The sequence below is a fragment of the Mobula hypostoma genome, chromosome 13, assembly GCF_963921235.1.
Source record: "Mobula hypostoma chromosome 13, sMobHyp1.1, whole genome shotgun sequence".
Lineage (NCBI taxonomy): Eukaryota > Metazoa > Chordata > Chondrichthyes > Myliobatiformes > Myliobatidae > Mobula > Mobula hypostoma.
In genome coordinates, this window is record NC_086109.1 from 94140522 (window position 1) to 94155264 (window position 14743).

General features: G+C 42.5%; 1 protein-coding gene across 2 annotated transcripts in view; it reads left to right on the forward strand.

Annotated features, from left to right (window-relative positions):
- spg11 (SPG11 vesicle trafficking associated, spatacsin) overlaps nucleotides 1–14743 on the forward strand; it is a 208412-nt gene that overhangs the window by 143576 nt on the left and 50093 nt on the right. For both annotated transcript variants that reach the window (XM_063066206.1, XM_063066207.1), the window contains 3 exons: nucleotides 2609–2863; nucleotides 8426–8626; nucleotides 9978–10085. In XM_063066206.1, coding sequence (XP_062922276.1) covers nucleotides 2609–2863; nucleotides 8426–8626; nucleotides 9978–10085 — 564 coding nt within the window. The remainder of the gene's footprint in view (nucleotides 1–2608; nucleotides 2864–8425; nucleotides 8627–9977; nucleotides 10086–14743) is intronic.

Below are 14743 nucleotides of genomic sequence, written 5' to 3' on the forward strand. Positions count from 1 at the left end.
CTGAGCGCAATGAAGAAAATCAGCGCATCACCTAGTGCAGATAATAGACCGTATTCATACAATGCTATCGATGATTGCATCCTTCAAATCTTCATTTTCATTGTAACATTCAAGATGATTGTAAATACCTTCAAGTTCTTTATAGTTTCTAACTTGTTGAACAGTGAAATCGTTTCATTTTCATGCCTGGCCATTTCCAGCATCTCCAAGCCTGAATGCTTGAAACCACCGTGAGCAGAACAGTTCTGAGTTGTCTTGCTGCTTATTTCTCAGCAACTCTCAGGGACAAAAATCACTGCTTTTTGAACAGAAACATCTGCCAGTGACACTATTTAAAAACTGCTCACTCTAAGCATGGTAAAACGTCAAACAGCCACACAAGTGCACAATTGATGCTAGTCAGAACCTGTTCAGCAAGTTTCCTGTCTCAATTAAGTAGCATAGTGTCCCAAATAAACCAAAGGAATCCCAGCTAGTTTTCCAATTAGTTTTTGTTGTTTTAAGAGTTGTCCCAAAAAAGCAGCTGCCCCAATTCATGAATGGTCCAGTTAACCAGAATCCACTGTAGTTGTCTTCAGTTTGACTTGGCACAAGCCCAGTGAGCACTTCTTCCCTCCTTAGAGCTGCCAGCCTGTTGCAGTGACTTTGGACCCCAGGGCACAGCAGGCAGACCCAGAGGTGCTGCTCGAACACACGCCAGCACGGTAATCTGCGAGTCCCTGTCATCGATGTTGGAAGTTCTGCACAAATAGCCTGAAGCTGAAGAAATGTTCTTGCAGGTTTTGCAATGTTTTGGTGATACAAATAGAAAAGCATTTCCCTTCTTTGATGCCCTTTTCTCATTGCTGATATTGGAGAGGAGGTACAGGGAACCAAAGAATCAGACTCAAAAATTCAGGAACAGCTTCTTCCTCTCCATATTTCTAAATGGTCTGTAAGCACTGCCATGTTATTCCTTTCTTTTGCACAACTTAATTTTGTGATTTATAGTAATTTTATGACTACTGTACTGCTGCAGCAAACCATTTTCGCATTGTTTCAGTCAATGATAATAAATCTGAATTAGATTTTGACTTTGATAATAAATTGGCTTTGAACTTTGATTTCTCACACATCAATACTGCTGGTTCCTGGTTTCGTTCATAAAGGCGCCACAGTCCCAAATGTCCCAGGTTTGAAAGCGAACCTATATTAAACTAACTGAAGCAACACACACAAAAGATTGGAGGAACTCAGCAAGTGAGGCAGCCTCTATGGTAAAGAGTAGACAGTTGATGTTTTGGGCTGAGACACTTCAGGACTGAGAAGGAAGGGTGAAGATTCCTGAATCAAAAAGGTGGGGGGTGGGGAAAGAGGCTAGCTGGAAGGTGATGGGTGAAGCCAAGAGGGTGGGAAAGGTCAAAGGCTGGGCAACAGAGAATAAGGGGGAGTTGCTTGGCGGGTGGGAAGATGTAAGAGGCTAGAGTGTGGAAAAGAGGAAGGCCGGGGGGTGGGGGGGGTAGAGAATTTGTTCACCAGAAGGAGAAATTGATATTCAAGTTGGAGGGTACTCAGATGGAATATAAAGTGTTGTTCCTCCACCCTGAGGAGCTGTGCAGGTCAGACAGCAATGGTGGACAGCTGAGACCCTTCTTCAGGACTGATCTTATTGCAGTCTCAGTATATTTTTGCACTGTGTGGCATGGGAAGGTGGAATCTGTCTTTGTCCTTTCCTGTGCTCCTTAGTGGAAAGTATGGATGGCATAGGACAATTAAATGTGCATTCTACTGCCCCACCTAGGCATGAGTTGAGGGAGTGTGCAAGCTCCTGGAAATCACCTGGATCCTGTAGAACTGCAAAGGAATAAAAGATGACAAATCAGAGTCAGGTGTGTTATCACTGTCGTGAAATGTGTAGTTCTGCAGCAGCAGTACGTTAAAAAAATTACTGTGGGTTACAGTAAGAAATATGAAAATAGTTAAACAGTGCAAAAAGAGCAAAATAATGAAGTAGTGTTTCTTATTCATGGATCACTCTGACATCTGTTGGCTGAAGGGAAGAAGCTGTTCCTAAAAATGTTGAGTGTGCGTCTTCAGGCTCCTGCAACTCCTCAGTAAGGGGGAATGTCCTGGATGGTGAGGATCCTTAATGATGGATGGCCCCCTCCTGAGGCATCACCTATTGAGAAAGGAGGCATCCATCATGACTCCGGTGGACTGTACACTTTGTGCGAAATGTCTTGGTGTAGCAGCACCTTTGAGTGTAGGAGGGGATGAGACCTTGACAGCTTATCTTTTCAAAAATAAAAATACTCAGTTTTGAATTGGAATTGCTTTAGTTTCAATTCAGTGTCCTTATCCATAAACCTGAGACAGTAGTTATATCCGCCTACCTCCACATGAGAAAAGTAACATATTGTCAGAAGTACTTCAGTTCTGAGAAAAGTAAAGGTTAGTTTTGTCAGGGCCAGTTACTCAACAGTCATGACCATTTCCCTAGAAGATAGTAAATTGCTTTCGGTACCTTGAGATGTTAGTCACACTAAGGAGGTACTGTAAGAATTGTCTTGCTTTGTTGTGCTTTCAAAGCAACCCTGTCTTTATGTTACCATCTGGTCCTTTCCTTTAGGTAAAGGGATTGCTAAAAGACTTCAGCCCCATTCTTCAGGAACACCTGACTCTAGCCTTTCAGAATTTGCAGTATGTTTCACAAGAAAAGCCACCAGGTTGCACTACGATGAAGAAGAAAGAGAGCGAGCCCACACGGGATCTTTTTCAAGTCCTCTATAAATGCCAGGAGAGCACAAATCCTTGGCGTTACCTTTTGAGTGAAGCAGTGCGACAACACGCACCAGTGTTGAGTGTCCTGGCTGCATGTTTTCAGGTGAGTGGAATATAAATAACACCAGTTACTGACATTTTTACGCACCATATAACAGAAGTAGTATTAATTTTGGAAGCGGTAACAAGTTTGGAAGAATTTTTCTTCCCAGCGCAGTTGGAATGGTGGATGTTCCTGTCAGGGACATTGGTTAAGGTAAATAGCACAGATGCAGAAAGAAGAAAGGATTGAGGAAAGATCAGGAAAAGTTGTGTGGAGAAAAAAAATGCAAAATGATAGAGGAACTCAGCAGGTCAGACAGCGTCCATGGAGGGGAATTAGCAGTCTATGTTTCAGAATGAGTCCCTTCATCAGGACTGGGGAGGAAAGGGGATAAAGCCAGAATAAGGTGGTGGTAGTGGGGGGTGGGAAGGAGGAAACAAGCTTTGTCGTTACTTTTGTACTTTTTGTCAGCGCAATCCTTTTAACCTGAAACACAAGAGAGTCTGTGGATGCTGGAAGTCTTGAGGACTCACAGACAAGGAACTCAGCATGTCAGACAACGTCTATGGAGAGGAATAAAGTCCACATTTTGGGCCAAGGCCCTTCATCAGGACTGAGAAGGAGGGAGCAGGAGCCAGAAGAAGGAGGTGGGGAGGGGGGAAGGAGAATAAGCTGGCAGCTGGTCGGTTAGACCAGGCGGGTGGATGAATGAAGAAGCTGGGAGATGACAGGTGAAAGAGGTGAGGGGCTGAAGAAGGAGGAATCTAACAGGAGAGGACGGTGGACCACGGGAGAAAGGGAAGGAGGAGGGGAGTCAGAGGCAGGCGAGGAGAAGAGAAGGGAACTAGAATAGGGAATGGGACAAGAGTGGGAGAAATTACTGGAAATTAGAGAAATCAATGTTAGAAGCTACCCAGATGGAAGATGAGGTGTTTTTCCTATAACCTGAGAGGCCTCATCATGGCAGTAGAGGATGGACCGACAGCTGGCATTAGCAATTTGTAAAAAATAACAAATAGCCCATTATTCACTAATTTTCATCAGATTGCCCTTTTTTGAAATTTTCTATTCATCGCATCACAAAGATTGAATGTAATTATATTATATCCTGATAATCAAAGCCAGACTTTTTTGTCTTAATCTTGAAAAGTGGAGAATTGGCAACATAGAGCACTGCTTAACTACATACTTTTCAGGATGTGTAATGCAATGAAAAGTTATCTTTCTCCTCTCCAGAATTCCCTCAGAAACTATATTGTTAAACTGAGAATTAGTGGATTAATCTGGCTTTGCAGAGGAGCCTCTGTGAGGCTCATAAACACAGGAGATCCTGCAGGTTCTGGGAATCCAGAGAAACACACATAAAATGCTAGAGGAACTCAGCAGGTCAGGCAGTTTCTGTAGAAAGGGATAGAGAGTTGATACTTTGGGCTAAGACCCTTCATTGTGACTGGAAAGGAATCAGGGATAAAGCCAGAATAAGAAGGTGGGGATAGTGGAAGGTGTACAAGATCAAGTCAACTTGTTTAATTATCATTCAACCACACATGAATACAGCTGAAGAAAACAGCATTCCTCTGGGGCCAGGATGCAAAACATACACAACACATATTCAAAACAGCGAGCAAAAAGAAACATAGTCACACAAAAAAAAAACACGTATAGTCCAAGACACCAAGCGAGATGTCCCGCAACTTTGTAGTACAATTCTCAGCAATCCATCTGGTCATTCCACAAATTGATCACTGGAGAGCAGCACCAATGGGAGAGGCCAGTCCCCAACCAAGCAAGCACGGATGCCATGCGACATTCCTACAGTGTCTCCTCACCTAGACTACAACAGCAGGTGAGTCCGCGGTTTGAGGCCTAATCCTCGCTACAACCGAGGCAACACAGCTCCCCTGCCACCAAACAAGGGAAACAGTTGTGCGACATCTTACGTTATCAATGTCCAACAAGGTCTTGCAATCGGAAGAGAAACTTCTAAGATGGCAGCTGACAGGTGAAGCCAGGTGAGGGGGAAGGTAGGTGGATGGGAGAGGGGTAATGAAGTGAGTAGCTGGACCTAATGAAGGGTCTCAGCCTGAAACATTGACTCCTAATTCACTTGCATAGATGCCGCCTGACCTGTTGAGCTCCTCCAGCATTTTGTGTCTGTTACCCTTTGAGGATCAGTTTGATTGTCACTTTCTGGACCATTATGAGAAATAATTTGAATTGTTCAACTCTAAGAGAGTATAAATTTATGATCCTTAAATAATGTGACTTTTAATCGAGACGTTAATACTCAATATGTATAACAAAAAGTTTTGGTATAAATTGAAAACAAGCTAATCGCCAAAAGCCTTGTACTAAATTGTGAAATGGCTTATATAAGCCTTGTGTAATTTGTTCTGCATGTTGCATCTGGAAGTATTCTTGCTCTTGTAACGTAGAAATAATGATGCATGAATTACAGCATGCCCTTATGTGTATGGGAACATATTGTTTTCCCTCCCATAGAAAATGTAGAAGATAAAGCTTAAAGTAAAGTGGGCAAAAGAAATGATAATCATTTTCTATTAATTTCTAAAAGCTCCTCAAGACATTAAATACTAAAGTGCATCTTGCTGCCCTGTTCCCTCCCGCCACCCCCCACACTCACTTTAAAACTTCGCAAATAGTTAATGTGGACTTTTAAGAGCCCATTGTTAAGCCTTTTCTCTGATTTCCACTCCAAATTATCATTGGACTTTCACCTCCAGCCTGGAAGTAGCCAAAGACTGACCCCCTCTCTGTCTGCATCTCTGTCTAAGAGCAGTCTATTGTTGTAAATAATCTAGCTGTCCTAATTTTGGCTTCCCTGGCAGCTCTATCCCTTTGGCCTCTCAACATCTCAACATCATACCCATTTTTGTTCTCCATAAATGTGACAATGAATTCTATTGTCTGAAATTGATCGAGTACAGAGACGGAAGCTTCAGCTGGCAAATTTACATTTTCAGAATGTGGGAGCTAAGTCTGATTTTCGGGTGTATTTAAAGTGAAGCTTGATAGTTCTTGATGAGTAAGGATGTCAAAGGTTACAGAGAGGAGGCAGGAGAATAGAGTTGAGGGAGATAATAAATCAGCCATGATTGAAGGGCAGAGCATACTCAATGGGCTGAATGGCCTAATTTGCTCCTGTGTTTAATGCTCTAATTTTAACTCAATAGCAACATCTTAAAGTAGATTACCTGGAATTCCATTTATGTGGTAGAATATCATATTCAAGGTAAAACTTGTTCATTGAACGTAGAATGTTTCCTCATAGATTTATTGAATGTCACCAGTCTGGCATATCTTTGCAACATATGAATTCCACGTAATTCAGTGACCTTGCTTCTCAAGTCAATTGTACTAAGCTATTTAAAACTCGTCTCAGACGATCTTAACTAAAGCATTCATCATTGAAGGAAAATGGTTTTGTCCATAAATCCTGATTATGTAAAGATAAGTTTTCATTTTGCTGCACACAATCAATCAGTTAACAGATAAAATACAGCTGTAATTTTGCTATAGATTAGATTTTCCAACCATTCTACATTTTTCCTATTAAGGCCCATATGGAAAATTCATGAAATTAAATAGACTCATGAATTTTTAAGTTTGACCCTCTGTCACAACTTTTACTTTTTCTGAAGATAAAAAAAAAATACCTGAAGCAATTAAACTTTGGCCATCATCAATATAACGATAGTATTTTGTCTTTTCTGAATTTAACTGCCTGTGGGGAACATACACTCCGTGCCCACTTTACAGGTACAGCTGCTCACTAATGCAATATCTAATCAGCCAATTATGTGAGAGCAACTCAATGCATAAAAATATGAGGACGTGGTCAAGAAGTTCAGTTGTTGTTCAGGCCAACATTAGAATGTGATCTGGGTGACTTTGTGGAATGACTGTTGGTGCCATTTGGGGTGGTTTGAGTATCTCAGAAACTAATGGTCTCCTAGGATCTTCATGCACAGGTTTTGAGAAGTTACAGAGAATGGTGTGAATCAACTGGATGGCAGTTCGGTGGGGGAAAAAAGCCTTGTTAATGAGAGAGGTCAGAGGAGAATGGCCAAACTGGTTCAAGCTGACAGGAAGGCGACGGTAACTCAGATAACCACACGTTACAACAGTGGTGTGTAGAAATTCAAGTTCAAGTTAGTTGTCACTCAGCCATACATGAATACCCATGAATGCAGCCAAATTAAGCAGCGTTTCTCTGAGGACAAGGTGTAACACACAGTACTAACAGTCATACACAGCACAAGGCACAAATAGCACATGTAACATAGTAGTAATACCTTCTAAACATTGTGACTGTACTTGCCCCCATTACTTCCTCTGGCAGCTTGTTCCGTATGTTGAAAACCTACCCCTCAGGTTCCCTTTAAATATTCCCCTTCTCACCTTAAATCTATGCCCTCTGGTCTTGGATCCCCTACCCTGCGAACAAGTCAATGACAATCTCTGTACTGAGGGGTGGTACTGAGGGAGGGTCACACTGTGGGAGGAGTGGTACTGAGGGAGGGTCACACTGAGGGAGGGTCACACTGTGGGAGGGGTGGTACTGAGGGAGGGTCACACTGTGGGAGGGGTGGTACAGAGGGAGGGTCACACTGTAGGAGGGGTGGTACTGAGGGAGGGTCGCACTGTGGGAGGGGTGGTACTGAGGGAGAGTCACACTGTAGGAGGGGTGGTACTGAGAGAGGGTCACACTGTGGGAGGGGTGGTACTGAGGGAGGGTCGCACTGTGGGAGGGGTGGTACAGAGGGAGGGTCACACTGTGGGAGGGGTGGTACTGAGGGAGCGTCACACTAGGAGGGGTGGTACTGAGAGAGGGTCGCACTGTGGGAGGGGTGGTACTGACGGAGGGTCACACTGTAGGAGGGGTGGTACTGAGAGAGGGTCACACTGTGGGAGGGGTGGTACTGAGGGAGGGTCGCACTGTGGGAGGGGTGGTACTGAGGGAGGGTCGCACTGTGGGAGGGTCACACTGTGGGAGGGGTGGTACTGAGGGAGGGTCGCACTGTGGGAGGGGTGGTACAGAGGGAGGGTCACACTGTGGGAGGGGTGGTACTGAGGGAGGGTCACACTAGGAGGGGTGGTACTGAGAGAGGGTCACACTGTGGGAAGGGTTGGTACTGAGAGAGAATTACACTGTTGTATCACTGCCTGGAATGGAGGAGCCAATGTGCAGGATTGGAGAAGACTGCAGTGGGTTGCAAACTCAGGCAGCTCCATCATGGGCGCTAGCCTCCCCATTGAGGACACCTTCTACAGGCAATGCCTCACAAAAGCAGCATCCATCATCACCTGGGCCCTCTTCTCATTACTACCATCAGGCAGATGGTGCAGGAGCCTGAAGATGCACACTCAGCCTTTTAGGAACAGTTTCTTTCCCTCCACCATCAGATTTCTGAACAGATAATGAACCAACCCATGAACAGTACTTAACTATTTTTGGCTCCTTTTTACACTACGTACTTGCCTTATTATTTTATACACATATTTGTTTGTAGCTTTTTATATATTGCCACAAGACAACATATTTCACGTCATATGCTAGAAATAATAAGCCTGGTTGCATTTCTGACTCCTCATTCGCAGGAAGCTGACGTTATTCAGTGTCTTTGCGTTTGGGTCGTGATGTCCTCTGATGACGTAACCTTCTCTGAAGCTACAAAACACATCAAAGATTCTGTGGAGTGTCACGAGTGGAATCTCCATGATATGTCACTCATGTGGAAGGTGCTGTTGGGAAGAAGGAAGAGTAAACAGCTTGTCCGAGGATTTCAGCTCTTCCAGAAGGTATTGTCTGATGTATATATTTTATTTGAAATAGGTACAATGCTGTAGATAATCAGAAGAAGTTGTATAAGATGTTGGTGAGCCCTAATTTGAAATTGGATTTTTTGTGTGCACTTCTGGTCACCTACCTACAAGAAAGATATCAATCAGGTTGAAAGAGCATGGAGAAAATTTACGAGGATGTTGACAGGACTTGAGGACATGAGTTAGAGGGAAGGGTTGAATAGGTTAGAACTGGATTCCCTAGAGCAGGGGTTTCCCAACCTGGGGTCCAAGGACCTCTTAATAGTATTGATCCATGGCATAAAAAAAGTTGGGAACCCCTGCACTAGAGCTTAGGATAATGAGAGGCATGCAAAATTATCGAGGGGTATAGAGAGAGTAAATGCAAGCAGTCTTTTCCCATTGAGGTTATTTGAGACTAGAACTTGAGGTCATGTGTTAAGAGTGAAAGGCAAAATGCAAGTTAACCTTAAGGGAATTCTGCACGAGGACTCCCAAGTCCTTTTGCACCTCTAGTTTCTGAATTTGCTCCCCATTTAGAAAATAATCTTTAGTTCTCCTCCCAAAGTGCATGACAATACACTTCCGGGCACTGTATTCCATCTGTCCATTCCCCTAATCTAAGTCCTTCTGCAGACTCCCTACTTCCTCAACACCATGTGCCCCTTCATCTATCTTTGTATCATCTACAAACAAGGCTACAAAGTCATCATTTCAATCATCCAAATTATTGACCTGATTCTGATTCAGAAAACAGCAGGTGTAGTTTGACGTGATGAACTAGGAGCTTATGAAGCAGAAGTTGTCAAGAATTGACATTCAGCAGGTCAGGCAGCATCTATGGAGGGGAATAAGCAGTCAACGTATCAGGCTCAGAACCTTCAACAGCCCAAAACATTGATTGCTTATTCCTCTGCCTGACCTGCTGAGTTCCTCCAGCTTTTTGTGTGTGTTGCTCTGGACTTCCAGCATCTGTAAAATCTCTTGTGTTGATGTCTTGGTTTGGAAGCTCCACCATGTCTCCAGACTCGCAGAGTAGCCCTTCCCGCAAGAGTGGTAGATCGAACCCCCATCTTACAGCTGGTGCTGCAGATCGACTGTGCTAACCACTAGACTACTGTACCACCCACAATATAGCCAATGGGCAGGAAAGGATCATTCGTTCATTCATCTTGCCGTGTTCTCACAGACTGCACCATTAGCCATGAGATTACCTCTTCAGAAGTTTGTACTTAAGTTTTCTAGAAAAATATCATTATTTGCCTGTAGCTGAACCAATCATTCAGTCTATAAATCCCTAACATTGATAAAACTGTGACTTTTCACCTTGTTTGATCTTTTTTTAAAGGACTGTCCCTGGCTTTACATGTTAGAGATGTATGAACTGTGCACAGAACACAAAAATTACAAGGAAGCAAAGTTGAAGATTCAGGAATTCCAAAAATGTCTCCAGTCTGTAAGTTTGCCATTTCTCTTCATTCTGTGTTGATTGTTCTGCCCTGTCTTGCAACAGTACAGAACAAAATTCGAGAATGCACACTGATGTTTGCACTACTGCTGAAGGATGAAGAATTTTGGAGAATGGGACAAGCAAGTTAGAAGCAGCTGGAATTATCAAAAGAATCTTTTGGATAAGATTTGCTGTGTAGTTTCTTATAATGTTCCACCTGGAAATTTGGGAGTAAAACTACAGTCATTAAATATCCTCAGGGTCTGATCTCTTGAACTTATAAAAAGCAATTCATGTCTAAAGTCCAAAGTAAATTTTATTATCAAGGTCAACCCGGAGATTCATTTTTCTGCAGGCGTACTTGACAAATCTATAGAATAGTGATTATAACAGGATCTATGAAAGATCAATCAGAAGATAACAATGTGCAAGTACAAATAAATAGCAATTAATAACAAGAGCATGAAATAATAAGATGAAGAGTCCTTAAGGTGAGATTTTGACTGTGGGAACATCTCAATGGGTGGGCATGTGAGTGTAGCTATCCACTTTTGTTTTCAGTATCTTTCAGTGAACTTGCAAACTACAGCTTTAAAATGATTTGGCAGTGCAAATACCACCTATTTCTATCTGTGTGTACGTAAAAATACTTGAGTAATGATTATTATTTCAATGTTCAAAGTAGATTTATTATCAAGGTACATATGTGTCACCATTTCTTGTGGGCGTACTGAATAAATCTATCGAATAAAAACCATTGCAGAATCAAATGATAGATTGCCCAACTTGGGCGTTCAATCATGATGCAGAAGACAACAAACTGTGCAAATACGAAAAGAAAGAAGTGCTAATATATAAATAAGCAATAAATATTAAGAATATGAGATGAAGAGTCCTTGAAAGTGAGTTTATAGGCTGTGGGAGCATTTCAATGACGGGGCAAGGGAAGTTCAGTGAAGTTATCCCATTTGGTTCAAGAACCTGATAACTGAGGGGTAGTAACTGTTCCTGAAGCTGGTGCTGTGAGGCCTGAGGCTTGTCAGTCTTGCAAGTCCCGGGTGGAGACTCAGGAATACCGTCGCACTCAGATGTAGAAGGATTCTTCATTGCTGTTTCCGTAACAATTTTCTTTTACCATCAGGGTTGTTTGCCCTGAGCTGAACCCCCAAACCTGGAGGACTGGTGCACCACTACCCTTTGATCTGTTAGGCATGGGTGACCATACAAAGAACCAAAGCAAAAAGCCCTAACTCCAGCCAGCATAGCTCTCTGGGTCATTGAAGTTCAATGTAAACCACAGCTGGGTGACAGAAAATTTTGCTTTCTAAAGAGCATTCTTGAACCAGGTGGGCTTTGGCAAAAGTACCACAGCTGCACTGTCAGCTTTAACTAACACCACCCATTTATTTAGTTAACTGAATTAGAAGTCTGCTGTGAGGGGAATTATTAGTCTGGATTACATGTTCATTAATTTAACTCCAATGCTACTGCACCTCATCTTCCAAAGTACAATTGCCCAAGATTGGCCGTGCAGATTTTCTTTGCAAAATTCTGCATTCAAGTCAATCAGTAAATTAAAGCAATGATTGTCAATAGAGACCAATAATGCAGCATTTCAAGTTGGTTATCAGTCCTAAAACATAGTCTAGGGTGCTGTTTGTCACTTTCCATTTCTGAAAACTTAATGCTTAAGACAGTTTTACCCATGCAGCCTCATTAAATGAGAACCTTGTGTATCTCTAGCCTGTCTTATAATCAACATTTTACAACTATAATGATGTCTAACAGTCAGATTAAGTTGGAGGCAAAAATGAATTTTCATGGGGACTGTAATTACTGAAATAATGGAAACAGTTTAGCAATTTAGAACTTTTCCAATACCTTACAGTGTAATGAACTCGGTGGTACTCTAATTGTTTTTAGCTAATGTTAAATCTCTTTCTGCATTCTATCTATTGGATGTTGGTCAGAAGGAATGTGAGCATGTTACAGGGATGCTGTTCAGGATGTTCTAAGATAATTGCCTTTTGTAGCTAATTTTATGTTGATTCTGTATCTAAAATCATAGAACACAGAACAGAAAAGCACAGAAACAGGCCTTTCGGCCATAATGCTAGACTAAATTCATCAGGTTAAGCTGATGGTAAGGAAGGCAAATGCAATGTTAACATTCATTTCGAGAGGACTAGAATATAAAAGCAACAACATAACGCTGGGGCTTTATCAAGCATTGGTCAGGCTGCAGTTGGAGTATCATGAGAAAATTTGGGCTCCTTACCTAAGAAAGGATGTGCTGGCTTTGGAGCGGGTCCAGAGGAGGTTCACGAGAGTGTTCGGGAATGAAAGGATTCCTGTATGAAGAATGTTTGATGGTTCTGGGCCTGTACTCGCTGGAGGTTAGAAGGCTCTGTCAGCAATGGGAGTTAAGTTCAACGTAAATTTATTATCCAAGAACATATATGTTACCAAATACAACTTTGTGATTTTCCTTCAGGCATTTGTAGATAAAAATAAATACAATAGAATTTTCTGGAAAGAAAAACAGACTGACAAGCAATCAGTTGTTCAAAAGGGTGAAGGGTTAGTTTTTGTTGTGCTGCAGATTGTGGTCTTTCTTGGGGGGGGGTTGCTATTGCATGCTTGGTGGGTGAAGGGTGCTGATGCTTTTTGCTGAAGTAAGAGGGGAAAGTTGTGGCTTGTGCATGGGAAGGGGATTGGGGGGGCTTTAGGGTTCTAACATTTTTACTGCTACTCATTCTTTGGGTACTCTTCTGTTTTCATGGATGTCTGCGAAGAACAAGAATGTCAGGTTGTATATTATATACGTTTCTCTGATATTGAATGGAACTATTCAACTGCAAATAAAAATAATATTGTGAAGTTGCAAAGAGTCCTTGAAAGTGAGGACATTCCCCATCTCCTCTACTCACTGCCCTGACTGATGAAAGCCAGCATGCTGAACTTCTCCTTCACCACCCTCACCACGTTTGACTCCACTTTCAGTGAACTGGCATCCCTAGGTTGCTCAATTCCCTGGGAATAAGAAGAAACAAAAGAAGTCACCATAAGAGTTATCTTTGTGGATCACAGTAAGAAATTGAAAAATGGGGTATGGGGGGAATGCAGGCGGAATCGTAGGTAGCCTTAATTTAACTATCGAATGTTCAGTTCTGGCCCCATCATTATAGGAAGGATGTGGAAGATTTAGAGACTGCACCTAAATGGCTCCTCTGTGGAGAGAGTTTGACACCAAGTTTCTGGGAGTGCACATAACAGATGATCTCATCTGGGTACCTCAACACCACCTCTTTAGTCAAGAAAGCACAGCAGCATCTCCGCTTTCTGAGGAGACGGAGGCGAGTGACCCTACAAAGAATTGTGAAGACTGGTGAGAGATTCATTGGGTCTCTTCCACCTATCTGAGATATTTAGCAGGAGTGCTGAGTACATGGGTCCTTCACATTGTCAGTGATCCCTCCCATCCATCCAACAATCTCTTTGACACCCTACCATCAGACATTAGGACAAGAACCGTTAGGATGGAAAATAGCTTCTTCCCCCAGGCCGTATGGCTACTGAACTTCCTGCCACCACCCAGGTCTCATCACATGTGAAGTGTCAGTAGCGTTGTACAAGCAACACACATAAAAGTTGCTGGTGAACGCAGCAGGCCAGGCAGCATCTCTAGGAAGAGGTTACAATTAATATACAGTTTACTTTTTAGCTTGTGTTGTAAGCACATATCATTTGTTAATTTATTTGCAGTAATATAATGTTATGTGTTGGGTATGAGTTATATGTACTGTGTTGTGCACCTTGGTTCGTAAGAACATTGTTTCGTTTGGTGGTATACGTGTATACGGTTGAAATAACAATAAACTTAAACCTGAGAGGGTGCACAGGAGATTCACCAGGGTGCTGCCTGGATTAGAGAGCGTACACAGGAGATTCACCAGGATGCTGTCTGGATTAGAGAGCGTACAGAGGAGATTCACCAGGATGCTGCCTGGATCAGAGAGGGTACACAGGAGATTCACCAGGATGCTGCCTGGATCAGAGAGCATGCTTTATGAGGAAAGGTTGAGTGAGCTAGGGCTTTTCTCTTTGGAGTGAAGGAGGTTGAGAGGTCACTTGATAGAGGTGTACAAGAAAATAAGAGGCATCGATCAAGCAGACAGCCAGAGACTTTTTCCCAGGGTGGAAATGGCTTCTACGAGGGACATAATTTTAAAGTGATTGGAGGAAAGTATAGGGGGGTTATCAGAGGTAGGTTTTTTTTTAATACAGAATAGTGAGAATGGAACAACCTGTCAGAGGTGGTGTCGAGGCAGATACATTAAAGGCATTTAAGAAACTCTTAAGTTGACACCTGTATATTGGGAAAAATGGAGGACTATGTAGCAGGGAAGGATTAGATCTTAGAGCAGGTTTAAAAAGTTGGCACAACATTGTGGGCTGAAGGACCTGTACTGTGCTGTAATGTTCTATATTGTATGAATTTTGTATTGTTTAAAAATAAATAGACAATAGGTGCAGGAGTAGGCCATTCAGCCCTTCGAGCCAGCACCACCATTCACTGTGATCATGGCTGATCATCCACAATCAGTACCCTTTTCCTGCCTTCTCCCCATATCCCTTCACTCTGCTATCTTTAAGAGCTCTAT